Raw genomic sequence first — 21,745 nt, forward strand, 5'->3', positions numbered from 1 at the left:
TTATCTGAAGTCTTACAAAATTTAATCAGCTTTTGCAACCTTCTTATTTACCATAATGTAAGAAACTATTACGTGTTTTATTAAAATGATGTACATATGTGTACATAAGTTGAAGGAGACCCTAACCTCCTCTTAACAGCTCGGTGTGTAGGTAGGCCAGTCCTCTGGTGACCGAATGGGCGAGACGGCAACAGCTCACCCAGTCTAGGGTATGCAGACTCAGGTACCGACACAGGGAGCCCTATAAGAGCACACACATGCACACACATGCACACACACACACACACACACACACACACACACACACACACACACACACACACGTCATCAACATTTTAAGATACAAAGGTCCTAATAGGCATCATGGTATAGAACTTAATATCATGCTAATGCTAATACGTAAGATATTTCTATACATACCTCCAAACTAATTGAGCTGTGACAAACAATTTAATGCAGTGAATTTAGTCAGGAACAAATATTCCTGCAAAAATTAGTCTTAGGTCCTTACCACAATATGCTAAATATTGATCAAATCTATTTTGAAAGGTCAACTTATTAAAATCAATACATATTTTTTTAATTGCTACAGTAATTAGCATGCTAATGTTTATCAACCAGGAGTGCAAGTGCACAGAACACAAAACCACTGGCTCCACCATCTTACCACATTGGCACACTTTCTACCCTGTAAGAAGTCTTTAGAGTCCTCTTAATCAGTCTAAGAGCTGTTTTTTTCTGAGAGGAAATGCAAACATTTGCCTTTAAGTACTCCGTGCAAGTTTAAAGCCACTAATGTTATTCCACCCAAGGTAAATAATTAGCAGTGGAGTGAAACAAGACCAAACAAGACACAGTGAGAACAACGTAATGTCTGTCTGTTCAGACACAACAGTAGAGACATTCATTCCTGCGTCACACCCAGAAACACATGTAAGACAGGTGTGCCTGTCGTAACATGTTACACTGTGCAAGAATGTGCTGCTGTCTAGATCAGAGGAGTCAGGAAACACTCGACTGTTGTCTGAGCATACACACGACCTAAATCCAACTTGTCTAAGGGGTGGGTAGTGAAACTGTTTGATCAACAGCACAGGTGACAGTGGTGGGTTGTCTAAAAAGAAAGATAAATAAAGGAGAAACAATTCTGTATTCAGATGCAGTGAGCTATCATTAACTCAAAACAAAGACATGACAGAGAGAGAGAGAGAGAGAGAGAGAGAGAAAGAGAGAGAGAGTGCACAAAAAGCTGATACATTGCACAACCTTCTCCTACTGCCTGCCTGCTCTAACATCTGAATCATCTATATAAATACCGACCCAGATAGTTGCGTTACCGGCAGGACATTCGACTCCCCTCTTATCATGGCCAAAAATATTAAGAGGTGGTTAAAATGAAAGCAAAGAGATAAGGTCAGCTGAAGGTAAGCAAAGGAAATTCTATACTATCTTACACAATCCAGTCAGAGCTGTGTGAGTAGTTGCAGTGGTTAATGGATCAGTACTCACATGTGGGTAATATTCCATCACCAGCAGGTACTCCATACGGCTGTCCGACGTCAGACGTTCGTCTCCTACGATCAAGCGTGCTATGTTGTCGTGTTCTAACAGGGGGATTCGGTAAATGGCTCTCTCGTTGACAAAGTTCTGACGATTTGCATAGCTGAAGACTTTTACCGCAACTGGACGCTCATCCAGAGAGCCTTTGTAAACCGAGCCGTAGCGGCCGCGACCGATCAGCTGCGACAGATCACCAAAGAAAGAGTTTAAATAAACTGTATAGTACAGAGAGAAGGTTGGGAATTAATTCAAGATGCTTACCTCCAGCAGCTTCAGACTGTCTAAATCAACAGAGGGCTCAGATGTTGCTGCCTCCATCATGTCCATGTTGTGCAGACCTTGTTTACGGTCTCCTGAAAAGCCATACACACAGACAGACACACACACAGGTCAAATTACAATATCAATATCATTAAGTCCACTGTCTTGAAGTGGTAATCCATCTCACCTGTCAGCATGCGGTAGCCAAAGAAGACCGCCACGACGAGTACAGCTACGACGGAGACAGATGCAAGGGTGATGAAAATGGCATCTTCACGGTGCAGTGGCCGTGGGTCTACTGAGGGGACAGAGAGAGGACAAGTATGGTCATTATCTGAGAATGTTTTTTTTTTTCTAATTTAGCTACAGACCTGAGAGTAGAATGGTGTTAATATTCAAAACAGCACATGGAACTATGACAAGCTGTTAAGTTTTTCACAATATATAATTTCCTTCCTTCAATGACACTACAGATCAAGAGAATTCTAATTCTTATATTTCTTTTGTTTTTAGAGGTTTAGTTTGATAAAGCAAGGGAGAAAAATGAACGAGCATATAACAGATGACATCCAAGACATCCTGCCTCTCACTACCACATGGAGCTGAAATCAAATCATCAAACTTACATCCCACAGCCCTACTGCTTGCTATAAACCACTAAAAAGGTCACAACACCTTTTCAAAATCTTCATGATACAACAAAGTGAGATGAAAAAGGAAGTAGAAATGTACATTAAGTTACGTTCTATCCACACACAAATGTTAACATTGTATGCTTAAGTCTATATAAGATCGGTAATGCATGACTTCCCTTTTACATTAGGACTATCTGGCCATTTAAATGCTTGTTCATTCCTTTAGTGCCACTCATTTACTGCAAATGTTCCCAAAATGGATCTCCCCAATTCTCATACATCACTTGTTCACTGGCCTCCTGTAACTGCCCACATCAAATATAAAACATGTCTGCCTAAAAAGCCCAAAATGGATCCCACACCTACCCCAAAGAACAAACTGCAGTTTACAACTCATTCCTTTCTGCGTCTAACACGGCTTAACTCAAATCACCATCTCTCAAGTTACAAGAAAGACATGCTTCAGGTCTTTATGTGCTGGCACTTAGAGTGTAAGAACGAATTTCGCTCAGGTGTCCAAATACCAGCTGCCTTCAAACACGAAAGACTTTAAATTTAACTGAAAAAGTCTTCTTTGCTTTTTCTGAAACAAACAAACAAAAAATTAGCAACAACAAAAGACGATGCAGTTTTTGTTGTGGTACCAACCCATTGTGCTAACCTTTCTCTAACAGGGTATTAGGTTGATCATATTCTAACCAAAATGCTGTCAATGTAATGTAAAAGAGTCTCTATAAACTTTGTACACAATCATACAAAAACATGCACAGGCTGGTGCGCACGTACTGTTTACATGTCCTGGAGCCAGCAATGTTTTGTCTGGAGGCCAAATGTCTGCCCGCCTTTCCTCATGTCCCGCCTATGCATTCACTCCCTGCTTCCACTTCCTGCACTTCTCTCTTCATCACTCCATCCATTATGGGCTCTATGCTGGCTTCCTCCTCTCTGCTTACTTAAGCGCACTCTATCAGTCCTCGCTGCCCCTCTCATCTCGCATGCCTTTCTCGATCACTGCTCCAAATCCCCGCTCTTTCACTCCCTCTCTCTTTCCCTCCATTACACTGTTGCCTTCACACAGAGCTGTGAGTCAGACCTATGGGCTACTGGTCTAATGACAGAAGTGTGAAGTGATCTGATGCAGAGTGGGCTAACACGACAGAGCTGGTGACTGATGTTCAATGGCAGAATGCCCGAATGATTCTAATAAACACTTGTCATGTTACCCTCTAGCCTTAATTACCCCTCAACAACACCCAATGCCATGTGGCAGGGATGGTACAATAACAAATCGATGATCCATTTTTTGTTGTCATTGCCAAGTGATTTTTCCCCCATAAATAAGTACCCGTGCTCAGTTTACCTTGGTACATATGTACTGTACAGGAACGTGAGGCTAGAGCTAGAAATAGAGCAGACCAATGATTTGTAAAATGCAGCCATGACAGACGGGGTCATGAGCTGTATCAAGTCAGACGATCACCATTGGTGGAATTTTGGAACATTTTCCTAAAGATCGTTCCAATGTTTGCAGCATTGATAAAACTTGATATAATCAAACATTCACCAGTGCTATTTAGTAGCGTTTGGTACATTTTGGAATATAAAATAAATTTTTAGGCTTGCTTTATATCAAATATAGTGAAAATGGGGTGGTCAAAAATATTAGCCCCATGTGAATTTTCGCTTTCAAAACACACCTTAATTAATCAATCAGCTTTCAAAATACACCTCTGCAGTTAATTGGCTTCCTAACAACACCTGGGCATTCAATCAGAATAAAAGGACTCCAAGGAGCAGGGCACTTGATCACATTATTGGGCAAGACTACTTTTACTCACCATGCCAAACACAGGAAGACAAAGGAAATCAGTCTTGAGCTCAGAAAGAAGCTAATGGAGGCTCATGATAACGGGGAAGGCTATACTGCCATTTCCAAGTGTTTCACAGTGTCTAAAACCGCTGTACGTTGCATCATTGCCAAGTACAAGGAGACAAATTCTGTAAGAAACAAACCTGGGTGTGGTCATAAGCACAAGATTTCAAGAACTCTGGAGAGGAAAATAGTCAGAGATGTCAGCAACATGCCCCAGACATCTGCCAAGATGATTGTTGCTGACCTGGCCTCTTCTGGAGTTGATGTTTCAAGGAATACAGTTGTGAGGGCTCTTCATCATGGTGGGCTTCAGGGCCATCGTCCCAGAAGAACCCCTTTACTCAAAAAGCGGCACATCACAGCCAGACTGAGGTTTGCCCGTGAACATATGAAAGGTAAAGATGAGTTTTGGGAGTCTGTGCTTTGGTCTGATGAGACTAAACTGGAACTGTTTGGGCACATGGATGTAGCTTATGTTTGGCGAAGAAAGGGTGAGGCCTTCAACCCTAAGAACACAGTTCCCACAGTTAAACTTGGTGGTGGGAGCATCATGCTGTGGGGCTGTTTTGCAGCTTCAGGCACAGGGAGCCTTGTTCCGGTGCATGGCATCATCAAAAATGAAAATTATGTTGACATTTTGAGGGATAATATGCAGAAATCTGCTCGTAGTCTAACCTTATGTCGTCGCTGGGCCTTTCAACAAGACAATGATCCAAAGCATACATCGTAATTGGTCCAACAGTTCCTGAAGGATACCAAAACCAAGGGTCCTGGAGTTGTCCGCACAGAGACCAGACCTCAATCCTATTGAGAATCTGGCGAGTGCTCAAAGTGAATGTCCATGCTCAGAAACCATGCAATTTGGACCAGCTGAAGCAATTTGCAATGAAAGAATGGGCTAAAATCACTCAGGAGACCTGTGCAAACCTAGTAAAGAACTACTCTAAGAGGTTGTTGTCAGTTGTGGCTCAGAAAGGGTACACTATTGACTATTAACGACCAGGGGGCTAATAATTTTGGACGTTTCATTTTTGCCATTTCTCGTTTCAACTCATTATTTCAATTAAATATCCTAATCAAACTTAGTGGACATATTGTCTTTGTTATTTTGGAAACAAATACACTATAAAACATTTGTTTTTAATGGTCATTTCCATGGAGAAATCAAGAGTTTTGTCTAATTTCAGTAAGTAAGTAAGTAAATAAAATGTCTTAAAAATATAATGTTCATCAAAATAGCAAACTAGTTTTTACTTTAAATTTACTTATTATTTTAACTATAATATGTGATGTGAGTTTTATCAGCTGATGTGTCCCCCCCCCAAAAAAAGCAAAAAACAGACAACGCTAAAGCACCTGTAGTTGTTGTTAGTTCAATTTAAGTATCTGTTATTTTCTTCTCCTTATTCCTGATCTACTGTTTACATCAGGTTTCTGTAGACACAAATTATGTTCACTCTTCATAATGAATGCACCCTATCCAGTCAAGACCAAATATCGATCATACACTAATATCGACCCTATACACAGAGAACAGGCAGATTGGTAGTTATAACAGATTCACAACAAGCCTGTATCAATATGGCATTATTATGTTACGTCCTTTCCCTTGCCTTGCCTAATGTGGCTTCCTCTGCTCTCCTGTCTGTGGCAACAGAGGGATGACAGCAGTAGCAGTTTCCCTAGGCTACCAACCCTACTTATAGATCGTACTCCCACTCCCAAACTGCATAGCAACCCACACCCAGCTGCAGTACTGTCAATCATACTCCTCTTCATCAAAACGATGCTTTGGGTTTTATCGAAACCCTGCTTTTACAAACTGCCTCAGAAAAAGCACCTTATACCCTTGTACAAAGGAGTTTGCCAACAGAAATATGCAATGTATTGTTGTGTGCTACATCACTAACGTTTTAGTTTATACTTAATAAACAACATAATTAAATGTGAAAGATGTCAACATGTTTATCTGTAGGTGCACGGTGTCCTCACCCCATCCATGTTGGTAACAATAATATAATAACAGTCATATCTATGGGCACATTTAGTTTCAACCAACGTTGCATGACTTTCTATCTCTGTTAATTAACATTCACCATATCAGCTAGCAGTCTCTACATCCTGCTTATACACAGACGACTACAGATGTGAACGATAACCACACAGCTGTAAATTATGGGCTTCATTATCTGATTCTAGAAGTTAATAATATTTACATTTAAATCATTTAGCAGACGCCCTTATCCAGAGCGACTTATATTTTATCTCTCTCTCTCTTTTTTTTTTAAATACAACTGAGCAATTGAGGGTTAAGGGCCTTGCTCAGGGGCCCAGCAGTGGCAGCTTGGTGGACGTAGGAATCGAACTCACAACCTTCCGATTGGTAGTCCAACACCTTAACCACTAGGCTACCACATTCGCTCTGAGCTACCACAACCACTGGGCTACCACAACCACTGGGCTACCACACCCCAAAATTTAGGTTAACACTGCTTACATAATGTAAATACATTACAGAATTGCAAAATAATCATATCTGCAGTTGAGTCTGTTGGTTGGAACGCAATAGGAAAGGTTGAGAGTCGCATCGGCCTAAAAGGGTATTTAATATGTATTAAGTTACAAAAATATGTCTGGAACTTTCTCTCTGTCCTTTCATCGTATTGCCCATATGTAATTCTCTCTGTTTCACATTTAATATGCGAGACAGGGCCTTATTCTTGATGCAGATGTTCTAATTTCATATAAGCAATTTATCCTTCGAGTTATTAATCATAAACTGCCTCTTCTGCCCTCTCTTAAAAGCATAGGTGAAATGGTAAGCGACTCCAGTAATATCATTCTCTTGCCTTGGCAGTCAGGATAGCAGCATAGTCATCTAAATGGCTGAAGCTGTAGCAAGGGAGGCATACACAACGCAAACAACATGACAGCGTTCGACCCAGAAAAGTGACACATTAATTTGACACAAATCATTTTACAAATAATTCCCTTAAGATATGTGTAATTGCATGTGAGGCAGAGAAAGAAAATAGGAAAGAGGTCCTGCTTTCAGTACAATAAATCCAACGTACAATGTACACTTTGAGTCTAATTTTAATCCAGTGTTGTTTTGAAGCCAGAATGTCATTTGACTAGTGCAATCACATCGCTGTTGATTACTACCATTGACACTTTTGTTGGAGGAATCTTTCCTCCAAAATCTAACAATGAATCGCCTAGCTTTGGTCTGTAACCAAAATAACCTCTTACAATTGAGAGACAGAACAGATGTTAGTTGAACACGTCGTTGTCTGTCTCTTCAATGGTTGGTGTAATAATGCAAATAAACCAGCGATGTGCTGTGATCTTTACTGCAACATTCCTCAGGATTCTCTGTAGCAGTAAATGTGCTTTTTAACAATGCTTAAAATGAAATTCTATAACAGCCACATAGACCACATCAAATTATAGTCAAACCCAGTCAGCCAGTAATGTCATTCACAAACCTCCAACCTAACAATCAACGTTCTGTAGTGATTTCCTTCAGTTGTCTTGTTTGGCAAACAAACATAATGGGCCCAGTTGCTCTGAGGCAACAATGTGCTTGTTTGCCTTACAACTCAGACAGTGCTATTACAAGCATATTAATAATTTTAATGGATTCAATCCTTCTACTGCAACCATGGAATAAACTATATTTCCACAGCGCAGAATCATGAAAACGTACAAGTAGCACAAAATCCTAAATTATCCAGTAGATGAAAACCACCTTGAGAATTAAACAGCAGTACTACCTCCATGCATGCATCACTATAAAATGAGTATTTATTTTTAACAAAAAAAATGTTCTGCTTGTTGCACCAGTTACAGTTGTAATGAATTAGATTCAGCAGGGCTATCAGCAGTTTCAGAGCAAGTGATGACACCAAATCTTTCCTCTCTAGTTTATTGACCCGCAGTCTTTCCCTTTTACGGTGATTATGTCTGTCACTGTAGATATTTAAACACAGAGTCAGACGTCTCATATCGAAGAACTTCCGTTTAGAAGCCCTGCAGCAATTCTGGCAAAGAAGCGTTTCCTCAAAAGATAACCCGCCATGTTCATGCACTCTCAGGAGGCTACTGTTCCAGTACTCATAACAAACACTCATCACAAACTCATTGCATTTTTTTTTGTTATCTTCATCTTGATTATCTTGCTATTTCAGTTCGGCTGTCTGTGCCCTCTGTGACCTCCATCGCGATGAGATGCTGGAGATATGACAAATGTATATTTGAATTCTTATAACAGAGTCAGATAACATTAACCTGAACAGATTTGGGCTCAACAAACAACAGAGACAAACAGAAAAAAGAGGACAGCAGGTTAGTAAGTGAGAGTTAAGGTTTGGGTTGAGAATGTGAAAGCTGAGTAAAGTGATTGACTAGAGATAAGTAAAAGAAAGCATACGGTGGATTGAAATGGAGTGAAACAAAAACCGAGGCAAAGTGCTCTGCATTTAAATGTCATAGCTCTGAATCCAGATTAAGGTGAGAATACTAAAAGAATAACAAAAGCAAGTAAAAATCAACCTACAAGGAAACTGCATGCTCCATTTACTCTCAACCTGTTCAGCACTCAACACAATAAGAAAAGTCCTTCTGAATCAAAGGCCTGCCTCTGCTGAGTGTCTAGACATCTATAGGCAGGCAGACAGGCTGGATGTGTGAGTTCAGATTTCACACTGCAGGATGAGTGTCTGTGACCATGACCCATGTGACACTGAGCCACTTGACCAGTTTGACCCCAGCGGAGAGCCTGCTGACATATTCATGAATCAGAGTCACAGCTAGACTGATTCTGCTAAGGACAACAGCAAATACGCCATCCAATTTGTTTTATGCTAGATCTCAAGCTAAGCAGTGTGTGAGTGTGAGAGGTACGAATCTTCAGCTTATAATACAACATAAGAGTATGCACAATAATTTAAGCAAAGTAGAAAGTGGTTTGCCTGCAGTTCCAAAAAATGCTTTATACCAAGTTCCAATTTTTCTTTGGTATATAAGAAATTCCTTTATTCGTCCCACAATGAGGAAATTTTTCTGTTACAGCAGCAAAAAATATATAAAAAAGAATAAAGACATAATATAATATACAGTATATACAAAAAATAAAAAATGTATAAAAAGAGTAGTGGTTTCACTGAAGACATATTGCACATTTTTCAAAATTTATGTTATTGCACATGTTTAAAATGATTTGTTAATTGTTTATTATTGCAGTGAAACAGTGTGTATTATGGTGACTGGTTAACTGGGAGCAGCTTAGATTGTAAAGTCTAATAACAGCAGGGAGAAAAGAGTGTTTGTATCGCTTAGGATGTAACAGTCTTTCACTAATAATCTTAACTGGATATTACAGACTTGAAACCTGAACCTCTTTTTAAAAGACACATACAGTTTGATTTTGCATTATAGAAAGAAAAATTCTAATGATTTATAATCCCAATTGTCACCCAGGAAGTCCATTTTCCATCGAAGGTCTCGTCATCAAGCATCCAAATCAGTAGACTATTTCTATTGTTAAAACCGCTGTACAAACATAATAAACACAAAGGCTTTGACTGAAATACTCAGCCCTGATTTTATCAGCACATAGCCATGTCTACTTTTCTCATTAAAATGACTTGCACATTATAAAAGTACATATAAAGTAGCACAGGAGTCCTGCAAGACAGTCAGGCAGCCTACAATTCATCGCATAAAAAAGGCAGACATTCTGCTGCCTGAAGGCCGCCCACACATCTAAACAGGCTGACAGGGATGTGTGTGTCATAACCCCAAACTACTTCCTCATACATGTCATACATATACATATGCTTTACATTTCAGAAAGGATGGGACATCCATCCCGTTCTAAGCTTTATAATTGGAAAATTGATCGAAGGGAAGAGGGGGAAAGGAAGATCATAAATCTGACGGAAAGGCCTTTGCGAAAGTGGTCGACTTTGTAAGTGTATATTTCTGGCTCCATCAGAGAGGAGACATGAGGAAGACTTGAGGCTGAGGGAAAACCGAATGGTGAAGACGGTGTCTGGAGGGAGCTCATATTTTCAGCTACAGGCCTGCAATTAAATTATCCGCCAAGGTCAATCCATGTTTGATCAATCAGCTTCTTGTGGATTTCATGCTCACACCTTATAGCAAACCTGAAGATACAACTCATGTTCTTCATGTATCACACAACAGACATTCTCCAACAAATAGCCAATAGTTGTATTTATTTATTTATTTTTGCTGCATGCAAGTGATAGTTTAAGTTTTATTTCTAGTGTTGGGTGGGCTTGGCATTAAGCACATTACTAACTAACGAGGGAGCAACTAAACAAATGGACATGCTCTCCCTGGCTCTGCTGGCTGCAGGGTGATATCTTCATGGAGTTTGGTCATTAATCATCAGAAACAGCACTGCAGGCTTACACCTCACTGGGAGACTGTTCACGGGATACAAACACGGAAGGAACATAAAAAGAGACAAGTTAGAGACTGTGGGACACTCGGAGATAAGCCAAATCTCAGCCACCATCTAACCTTCACAAAGGGCAATGCCATTAGACTCCACATCTGGCTCTGGACTGATAAGCAGAAAAGCGCACTACAATAGCCAGGCCCAATTTCAGAGGCATTTTTACTTAATGCTCAATCACACAATCTGTAATAGGCATAAATTCATGCAGACGAATTCCTTTCTGAACCACAGACTGAATGCTCCATTTTAGACACCATTTCTTTGCGCTTAAAAATAAAAAACAATGGGTAAAAATCTCTATTGTTTTTACCAATGATATCTTTAGTTTGACATCCAGCTGCATTGTGGTTCAAAAACTGGCTGGAAATCCAAAAAACTTCTCAATCTTTTTGTGTAAACTTGAGGTGCTTGGTATGAGAGGGTAAGAGTGCATGAGAGGATAGCTGTGAGTAGAGGGGTTGAGGGCAGGTAAAGATCTCCTCTTTAAGCTACCTCTGCCCAAACATGAGCAATCGGTATTCTAGTCATTATTGCACTGACAGCTAGCACACATGCACACTCTCATACACACATCAATGATTCAGAAAGACACACAAGTTTATACAAGGCTACAACAAAAAAGCCTGTTTCCAAGCAGATTTATGTAATTCATAAATGACAAAAACTGATTAATACAAAGGACATGTAAATTATAAAGCAACACAATGCCACAAACCAAGAAGAAAGACTAAATTTAATTGACTATTGAGTTGCTGCTGGACTGCTTGCTTACTGACCTTCAGAATACAATCATCATGAGACAGAAAATCGCTATATATAATTCTGGCAAGACGAATTTGCAGCTCATATCTTGTATCATGATGTTACCGTTTAATATTCATCATAAGCTCTACCTCGTACACACAGCAGCAGAGGTAACCACGTAAACTTGGAAAAGATTACACACAAATAGGCCACAGCACATGCTACTGACAGTCTATACACATCTATACACATCGTTTCAAAAACGGTGCCATGAAATTCATTTATGGCACTGAAAAAGATTACAATATATAACACCTTATTTTATAAATCCTGATCTAGTTCTCTTACAATAAAATGTAGAAATATTTTCACGGTTCAACATCTTGTCCATATATTAAAATTTGATGTTTTGCTTGTGTCAATATAAAGTCTGTGAATACTGTATCTGGATACTTCTCAAATTGTGGATTCAGAGTATTGTCGTGTGTCTCAATCTATATCCATCTAATCCACAAAGTTTTGTAAATGCAAAATTCTTTCAATAATTGTCAAGTTATCTTTTTAAGCTAATTTATGAAGGATTGACAAACTGCTGAAATGAACTTAACACATTGCATTCAATCAGAGGTGGGAAGTAACAGAGTAAAAATACTTCGTTACTGTACTTAAGTACATTTTTCTGGTATCAGTACTTTACTCCACTATTTATTTTTCGGACAACTTTTTACTTTTACTCATTACATTTTTACACAAATATCTGTACTTTTTACTTCTTACATTTTCAAAACAGACTCGTTCCTTTTAGTATTATTTCTTCTCATTGAGCGCTGTTTCCAGCCTATCATCCTATCAATGTGCGGCTTTTCCCCCATGTGACTGGTGTACTGTATTATTTACTGGCTATCAGACATAGACTAAGGATAGCGGAGCTAACAATGAGCAGCACGCCTACAAAAGGAATGGCTAATGTTAATTCAGAGGGGGTCACCGATGTTAAAATAACTAACAACGAGGACATTCCTGAACACACATGGCCATATATGAGGGAGATGTTTGTAATAATCGGCGTCACAAAGGATTCCTGGCGAATGCGTTGCAAAGTGTGTCAACCAGGGGCGGTTCTAGCCCTTTTTTAGGGTGGCTTCAGCCCCCTGTCTGTAATCTCAGCCACCCTAAAACTATAAGGATCATTTTTACTTTCATAAATAAACAATAAAAATGACATTAAAATGCAGGACATGTCGTCGATGGGAAAGAAAAAGATCACTTTGATCCAAGAGCGATTTTTTTTTTTACTTTATGCGTGTGTTGTAGTATTTCAAAAGTGCGTCTTCAGCTGTCTGCTTTATTTGAACGGAAAAGCACAGGTACGCGCAGCGTGCACGCGCAGTCAGAGCTGGAGGCGTTTATCTATAACGTTAATCGGCGGAAAGACGCAAAGACGGCAACCAAAAGCAGTGAAATGTCACTATTCTTATTACCAGAGTTGTCATATAATATATAATATAAAACTCTTCTTGTTTTAAATTTTCAGTGAGGGCTAAAACCCCTAAAGATGAAATCCTAGAACCGCCACTGGTATCAACTCAAAAAACACGAAGTGCTTAATTTAATTAACATTAATTTTGTCATTTGTAAAACATCACAATAATTTTGAGTTGTTTTCCAGGACAGAGCTGGAATCTCCCTAAAGTTTGGGATATGGCCTTGGTGATACACTTGGTATACATTATATTTCCAAAAGTATTGGGTCACCTGACCTTTCCTGTTATATATGGTTGTTTTCTGACCTCATCCCTACTGAACACCTTTGGGATGAATGTGAACGCTGGTTCCACCCTACCTCACCTACATCAGTGCCTGCCTTTCATAACACTCTTCTGGCTGATGAACACAAATATCCATCAGCACACTCCAAAATTATATATACATATACACACACACACAGACACGTGTGTGTGTGTGTGTGTGTGTGTGTGTGTGTGTGTGTATATCTCATATATATATATATATATATATATATATATATATATATATATATATATATATATATATATATATATATATATATATATACATATATATATATATACACACACATATATATATATATACACACACAAAAACATGACGTCCAGTTACCAGCATGGCACTAAACAGGTAGTAGTAACGGCGACTTTTTACTTAAGTACATGTCAGAGCCCATACTTCTTTACTTTAACTTGAGTAAAAGAGTGTAGTCACTACTTCTACTTTTACTGGAGTCTTTTAAAAAATGAGTATCTGTATTTCTACTTGAGTAAAGGATGTGTGTACTTTTGCCACCTCTGCACTCAATATATTTCTTACTTTACAATTTTACATTATGTAATATAAGCATTTTACTCTCATCTGTGTATAAGAATTTTAATTTTTTATGCAAGTTTAATTCTGCCCCCTGATATGAATTAGGCTAAATCAATCCTAACGACCCGATTAAACCACCCGCTTTCTCCTTTCAGTCTGCTGGAATTTTGATTGCTGACTAGTATATGTACAGAGTAAATAACACATTCACCCACAAGAGCATAAAAGAAAACCATTGAGCAATAATAGAAGAACAGGGTCTACAGTTAAACTACCAGCTGCCTCTTTTCACCATGTTATCCAATTGTATTCTGAAGTAGGGCTGAACGATATGGCTGAAAACTGTATCACAATATCAGTCTTTCAGATCGGTCGATATCGATAATTATTGATATTTTTTATGACCCATTTAAAATAAGGACCAGGAGAAAAATATATTACATTTAAACATTTTTATTTTATACTTAACCTTCCTCTGATCATAATCCCCTCAGTTAGTAAGACAGAAATTTCAACAACCTTGAAAAACTCAAATAATTAAAAGTCTAAAATCAAGTCTAAAGTCACAATGAACACTTAACAATTATATCTTAACATAAGGTACAAAATGTAAGAAAATGAAAGAAATGCTTAATAAACTGTAATAAAATAGTGCAGTGTTAAATATAAACATAGAGAAACGGTCTTGCATAACTTGCAAACAACGTTGGTCTGACTACGGTCAGAATTACAATATCCAAAAAAAACTGCCATACTGGTGAGCTGAATTTTCCTCTTTTATTTACAATTTCCTCGCTTGCTGCGGTGCTCATTTTCTGCTCATCAGTCGCTGGTTACTGAAGAGGAATCCAGCAGACCAGCACGAGACAACGATATGGCGCAATAAAACATGATACTGTTACATGATTGGCTGTTAGTGTGTCACTCCCTACACTGCTAAGTTACCATAGAGCGAGTGCCTTTGTTAATGGAACCAAACTTGCATCGCAACCTCGGTTTTCTTCCGACAAAAAAGAAAAAAAATATTGAACGTTTTATTGAACACATTTTTTATTGATATCGATCACGTGTCTATCGCGATACATATCGTTATCGTTTTATCACCCAGCCCTATTCCGAAGTAGTTAAATTTTGTGTGATCGGATACATTAGTGAAAAACTTTAGGATGGTATATTCATTATTCAGCCACCAATATTTCAAGTATTCCTCCAAATCCAACGTGCATCCTCACCCTTTTCCATAACACTTATCACCTCCTCTCAACAATGATCTTTAGAAACATGCCTTGTTTTGCCCAGGCTCTTCACAGGAGACATTCTTAGAGCACATTGGCACAACAGATCTCCCGCAAACTGCAGCAGAAAAACAAAGGAGTCAAAGAGCTGAGCTCGGACTTAGTATAAATGTACAGCTCGACTAGACTAGCGATTAATAAACATAGATTTAAAGACTAGGTTTCCATCTTTGAAGTGATTTAGCTTGTTCATCCTTTTAATCAAATAGTTTACATATTTAAAGCAAAGGATAAAAGTCTATGACAAATGAATATATCTGTGTAAAAAAAGTGCATAAGACTTACTGGGGCGAACAAAGACTCTTTAATATGATTATTCTGAGCCACCCTGACAGTGCTGTAACATTCACTCCCATTCAGCACTCCATCGTGTGAACCGGTGGTCCGAATGCACTTAAAGAGAACTGAATGTTGTTAGCTGTTTTTTTTTTCCTTGATGAACATTTACAGTATTTGTTCTCTGTTTGGTCCTTAGACTGATTGTCAGATAACAGTCACATGGTTAACTCTCATTACTCAGTTATTTTTTACAAAGTTGTTTATCTAGAACACACATGATCGCTGGCTAGTGGCTAACAAGTGGTGTTCTTCAGTTTCTCTGTATTTCTATTTATTTATTTTTATTTCAGACTGTTATTGGAGGAGAGTGAGTCATTCAGGGACTGCCTGACCTCAGTGTGAAACTTTTTATAGCTCTAGTTTTAGCTACTGCTTGCTTAATATTTTTGACAGGATGGAGGAAAAAAAAAACCTCACACACAGATTAGGTCTTTAAAAATGTGGGTAATAAAACATGCATCATAAACAACCAGATGTGAGAGAGTAAAGGTTTTGCTCCCTGCACTGTATATTATAGTATAGTACACACATCTATATGGCTCAGTTGTAGATGAAGTCTTCACTGATGCACATGTGATGTAATGTGCTGTGAGATTTCAAAATAAAATCTTTATTCACATAAGCATTTACTCATATTTACAGAGCTGTGACCACTTGGGTTGTACCCCAGAGCTCATTCTAGTACAATAAATAGCTGAGTGCATGCATGCAGTTTGGTAAGAAGCCTAAAGTCGTTGTTGTTGTACATGAAATTAATCAGAGTTGACAACACAAACTACGAAATGCTCTTCTGCAAGCAGCCTAAAATTGCTGTTTTTACTATCAGAGAGCAAGATATTTTAATACATTTAATCTTGAAGCTACTTTTGTGCATTGAGGTAAATTCTTAAGAGTATGATCATCATCAGGGTTTGTTCTATTATCTGCCACTTGACACAAAAATGTCAATTGTTTCGCCTGATTAATCTGTTATCCTCTACGGCTCACCTTCACTAGGCCCCAAAAGTTGGCTAAAGGCCAAAATTTAGGCAACCTCAAGCCTGTGACACACACACACACTATTCAAGGAGTAAATGCGATGAGACTAATAAATGAGACTAATATAGTTTCATTAGCAAAGTTTGCTTGATTCACTTCAGTAAACTATTTTCGTTATTCAACAGGTCAAAAGCAAAGTAGAAAGCTTGATGGTTGCAAGTGGTTTAAGTGGATATAACAAAGGAGAGAGAAATCAAAAGAGTTCACAACTATTGGCCATGTCAAAGCTGACTCCAAGTGAAATGATTCACATCTGCAGAACCGGACGGCCATTGATTTTTTATTCCGTCCATTTTTCACCTCATTGTTCTGCCATGTTTGTTCTGTGATTCAGTCCTATCCTTTCAACAAGCCCACTGCTTCTATAGAGCTGCTCTGAAAGGCACAAGACAAAAGGGGGGGGGGGGGGGATGTGTGCAAGACAGAGAGAGAAGAAAGAGAAGAGAGAAAGCATGGCACATGGGGAAGGAATGACGAAGAGGGAAAAGGAGCAACAGAAAGAGAGCGAGAGCAAAAAAAGAAATATGACAGCACTTATGGAGACAGTAGAGAGTGCTCAGAGAGAAGACAAGCATGGGGTTTTGTCCCGAGGCGAGGCGCCACAAAGTTCAGGGCTGGAAAGAAAGACTGAACTGAATAGGTGAGAACAGACTGAGCAAGATGCTGCGTGGTGTGGCTGCAGAACATACCAGTGCTGTTACTATGGAGAAGTCTCTCAGCCACACAGAGTAGATACAGTAGCTCAGAGTACAAGGTATAAACTACAGCGTGGTTCTCTATCCATCCATTAGTCAACTTAACAACAAAGAAATTCAAATGCACTTTCCCTGCTCAATGTGACATATTTGAATGAAAGAGCATATTTCTGAAAGTTTCAGGACATTCTACATTGGCACTGGTTCTAATAATTTTCTCCTCTTTTCTCTTCAACATTCTATCCTTTTTAACAACAAATGCAGTCTTTACAAGTGGGGAAGAAGACATTCAGTCTCGTTAACTGTTTAAACAAACATTCAAAAAGGACAAAGAGAAACATCCATCAGTTACATGCTCCAATATTTCTCATCACTTAAAAAAAATGGGTGGATCCAAAGAAAAGGTGACGTGCTCCAAGTTGTTTAAATTGTCTAGATCGGGAAATAAAAGCTGAAAATTGGCTTGTATTCATTTTCTGAATTCAAACCCAAATGTTTTCAGTGTACAGCAAATTAAAAATATTTGAAAGTTTTCATTCGTTTTCCACAGAAAAATGCTAATTAATGTAATGATTAATTATATGTTTAATTAAATGCTGTATATAACAATGTACTTTCATTATTTAAAGTGATATTTTATAGAATTTTTCCAGAATTTATAAATATAGATTTGACTAAACTGTGTTATTGGCAGAAAAATAAATTTGGGTCAAAACTATTGTTCAGAATTAATTTATATCTGATGGGATTTCAAAGACCATAACTGAGGGCTTTATATAGACAAAAGTGCAACAGTGACAAAGCCAAGAAGAAAATGTCAACACTGATGTGAGAGCTTCTTATGGACAAGTGTGTAATTGGTAGTTCATCCAGAGAGAGAGAAAGAGAGAGAGGGAAAAAAAAAAGATATTTCTGATTTCTGTGCATGCGGAAAGAGCTTAGACCAGAAAATCAACCTCTCGACCACGTAATTTGATTGAAAAATGTATACTTGATGAATTACACACCAGAAGGATGTTTGGACAGCATGTTTTTATTCATGAGAGGATTTCCCGAGTGAAACCAGTCAATCTTTCCTTCCTAATCTTTTTACCTGGCTATAAGCCTGAATTGATGGTGTTATATCTTCCTGCCAAATGTTGAGAGCAATAGTGTCATCCTTGACCAGGGTTGGTTTTATTTTCTTACAGAAACATACATCTACACTCAAATCTAATCCTACTATTTCACATTTAGGTTTTCTTAATGCCCAAAAACATATGAACACTCAGAAAGACACCCTAAATATTTTTATTTACAAATACAAATCTTACTCTTGATTTTACAATTCTTACAAGGCAGCAGACTGACTTTGCATGCAAATATTGCACTTATGTATGATTAAAATAGTTTGAATATTGTTACTCTCTACAATAATGTTCTGTTCAAATGCTAATAAATATGTTATCACTTCATGGTTGATCAAATTAATTGATTGTTCAAATCAGATGGTGACTTTGGTGACGCCTTGTGTGCGGTAAAGAAGTGTGAAATGGTTTGGAAAAAGAAACTTACGTATGGTGGCACTAGTGGGACTCGGCACCCAGTTTTCAGTGAAGTTCACGTTGCACATGTTTGTGCTGCAGCAGCAGAAACGATACGTGCCATTCTGGATCTGTGATGGCGTGTTTGTCACCACGCAACGGTCGTCATGGCAATCTTGCTGGTCGCCAATGTAAGTCCAGCAGCCTGTGATCAAATGTTGATGACTGTTAGTAAGTCTGAGCAGAAAGGCACACAGATCACATATATGCTACTATAACTGTCAGTTATGAGTAAAAACAAAACATGTGTATTGACCTTGTTTGACCAGGTGAATGTCACCGTCATGGGTTTTCTCCCAGAGACCGTAGCAGCGGCTGCTCTTGCTGCATAAGATGGTATTGTTCTCCCGTGACACAAGCCAATCACCAGCGACACTCTGCTCATCAAACTGCTGGTGCTGGTCAGTAAATGCACACTCCCTCTCCTCACTCTGAGCAGCTGCAGAGAAGAAGAAAAGAGCCACAGATCAGTTTTCCTGTAGGCTGACTAGAAGCACTTCTTTATAATAAGGTCAATCAGGCTAAAGCAGGAAAGCAATAAAGTCCAAATCTAGCAAAACAGTATAAAATCTTAATCGGATATAAAAGCAAACGTCTGTTGGTGGTCTGAACACCTACAATGGAAGCCAAACAAGAGAGCACCGGTGTCCTGCTCCGCACCTGCTGAGCCCCATAAGCAAGGAAAAAAAATAATAAGCCGCTTTCAACAAATGCTAACAATTCAAAATGAGCAGGGACAGCTGTATGAAAACGTGTCAATTTCCCTAACGCAGTGTTTACAAGCCAGATGATGTATAGATTTGTGCTTCAGAATGATTGTGTTTCTCAAAATTCAAACCACTTATGACTTTGATTAGGGCAAAAGCCTACATTAGCATACATGCTCCTCATTGTTTGCTAAGAAATAAAAGGGGCTTTCAGGCAGCGTTTAATTCTGACCAAAAAATGTGCCTAGTGATAAAGGCACTGTGAATCTGGTTGTCCTTATTTCCATACACAGCCATGTGGAGCTGTCTGCCTCCTGATAACAATCTCTGCTGCAGCTGGCCTACACTCACCCCACCTGTACCAAGCAAATTTATCCACACACTTTCTCTGGCCTTTTTTTCTCTCCCTAGGCTACTCCCCTCCCATGCCACCCTTTCTTTATCCCTATCATGCAAATATCCAAGCCAGAGTTAGCGAGGGGAAAAAATTGTAGTGGCAGTCGTTTACCAGCCTGGGTGAAGTCATAGAGCTGTGCCATTATATCAGGAGCATTCAGACAGTGAGCAGGGAGGTGGGGCTGTTTGAGCGTCCGTCCTGTACTCCTCACACGTTATGAAGAACACTACTTTATAGATGCTGAGAAACCAGATGGAGCAGGGGAAACACCCAGACAGACAGACACACAAGCGAGAGAGAGAGAGAGATTCATGGACCCAGGGGAGGGCTTTGTCTGTATCTCCACAGGAGTGAAGTCTGAAATGGCTGCACCAGCTCCTCCTAACCAGGGTACTGCATCTGCATCACCGTTATCATCAACCCCCACCCCCACCCCCCCACCCGCCACCACCAACACACATGCACACCAACACACGAGTGCATGGTGAAGGGCTTGCCTTACTCCACAGGGCTGCTCATTATACAGACTGAGCTTTAATCTACACAAGGAGAAATTCACAGAGGCCACAGAACTGTTCACAAAAAAAGGGGGTTGAGAGCTTCTTCCCGCTAGAATGCTGCTCACATGAAGGTAATATCACAACAAATCATAAAAGTTTGGAGTATGCATGTGGTTTCAATTTCAATTTCATTTTTGGACTCAGTTTGTCTGATAAGTCAATAAATGGTGATCCTCTTGATATGTAAACACACCGCTAGGCTGGAAATCAAGCGACAAAAATAGAGACACAATGATCGCATGTTTAGGGTCACATGTTTCATTTCCTTTCCACTAACCTGTACAACAGGGTGTGATACATGATCTGCTAACCAAACAAAACATATTGTGTGTTCCACTTGCTAAATGTTAAATCTCTGCATGTTATTTATTCATGCAAAAAACATTTAATTTAGAATTTACAGTTGATATTTTCTATAGTATAGAGATCCATGTTTTTCTGGTTTTCTCCAAAACGGAGAAAGACTGATAATTTGTTTTTCTCCCCCGATGGTGACGTGTATGTGTGAGTTGGTGAGCTGTAGGCACTGTCTTTGTTGTGGAAGCAGAGAGGGAGGTTATTAGACGCAACAGTTTCCTGCAATTTGGGTGAAAAGCCATCAAGGAGCTCTGGAGTGGAGTGTTGGAGAACAAGGCAGCTTTCACACAGATGTTGCTCTCCAATCCAAAACATAATAATTAATTAATTATAATTAAAAAAAAAAGAAAGAAAAAAAAATCAAAAACACACAGCTTTTGCTGTCACTCCAAGAAAACAGGTTCCAAATAACTAGATGCATGTGAAAGACAGAATGTCCACTGGAGGATATGGCACAGGACACGATAATTTAAAGACACATTGTGCTGTTTCTTATAAGCCAGGCTACTCTATTCTGTTTAAAGTTCATGAAGTTAAATACAACCTCCCTTCAGACATTTTTATATTTGCATCATTTCTCTTACCCAGCTCTAGGGGGCATGATGCTCTTCCTAACCTTGGGAAGGCAGCAATGCTGATATGGCTATGAGCAAGGGAAGAAGTGGGGGTGTTTTTATTGTTTTGGGGCAGGCTGTACTAGTTTAGTAATGCCCTGCTACTGTTTATACTCCCGCTCAAGGTTAGCTCTGCTGCAGATAGGAGATAACACAAAACTCTGCCTTAAGAGCTTCGATCTACCCCTCCTCCTCCAACACCTCCTCCTCCTCTTTCTTACTGCTCTGTTTGTATTTTAATTGTTTGTAAT

General features: G+C 39.0%; 1 protein-coding gene across 4 annotated transcripts in view; it reads right to left on the reverse strand.

Moving 5' to 3' along the window:
- Positions 1–21,745, reverse strand: part of bmpr2b (bone morphogenetic protein receptor, type II b (serine/threonine kinase)) — a 53,190-nt gene that overhangs the window by 10,670 nt on the left and 20,775 nt on the right. For 2 of the 4 annotated variants that reach the window (XM_047814825.1, XM_047814824.1), the window contains exons 2-7: positions 19,116–19,298; positions 18,831–19,004; positions 2,009–2,116; positions 1,822–1,913; positions 1,510–1,740; positions 127–241 (exon numbers count right to left, since the gene is read on the reverse strand). In XM_047814825.1, coding sequence (XP_047670781.1) covers positions 127–241; positions 1,510–1,740; positions 1,822–1,913; positions 2,009–2,116; positions 18,831–19,004; positions 19,116–19,298 — 903 coding nt within the window. Of the gene's footprint in view, positions 1–126; positions 242–1,509; positions 1,741–1,821; positions 1,914–2,008; positions 2,120–18,830; positions 19,005–19,115; positions 19,299–21,745 lie in introns of all 4 variants that reach the window. The other 2 variants (XM_027164351.2, XM_027164350.2) reach the window with 1 other exon arrangement.

The sequence above is a fragment of the Tachysurus fulvidraco genome, chromosome 6, assembly GCF_022655615.1.
Source record: "Tachysurus fulvidraco isolate hzauxx_2018 chromosome 6, HZAU_PFXX_2.0, whole genome shotgun sequence".
Taxonomy (NCBI): domain Eukaryota; kingdom Metazoa; phylum Chordata; class Actinopteri; order Siluriformes; family Bagridae; genus Tachysurus; species Tachysurus fulvidraco.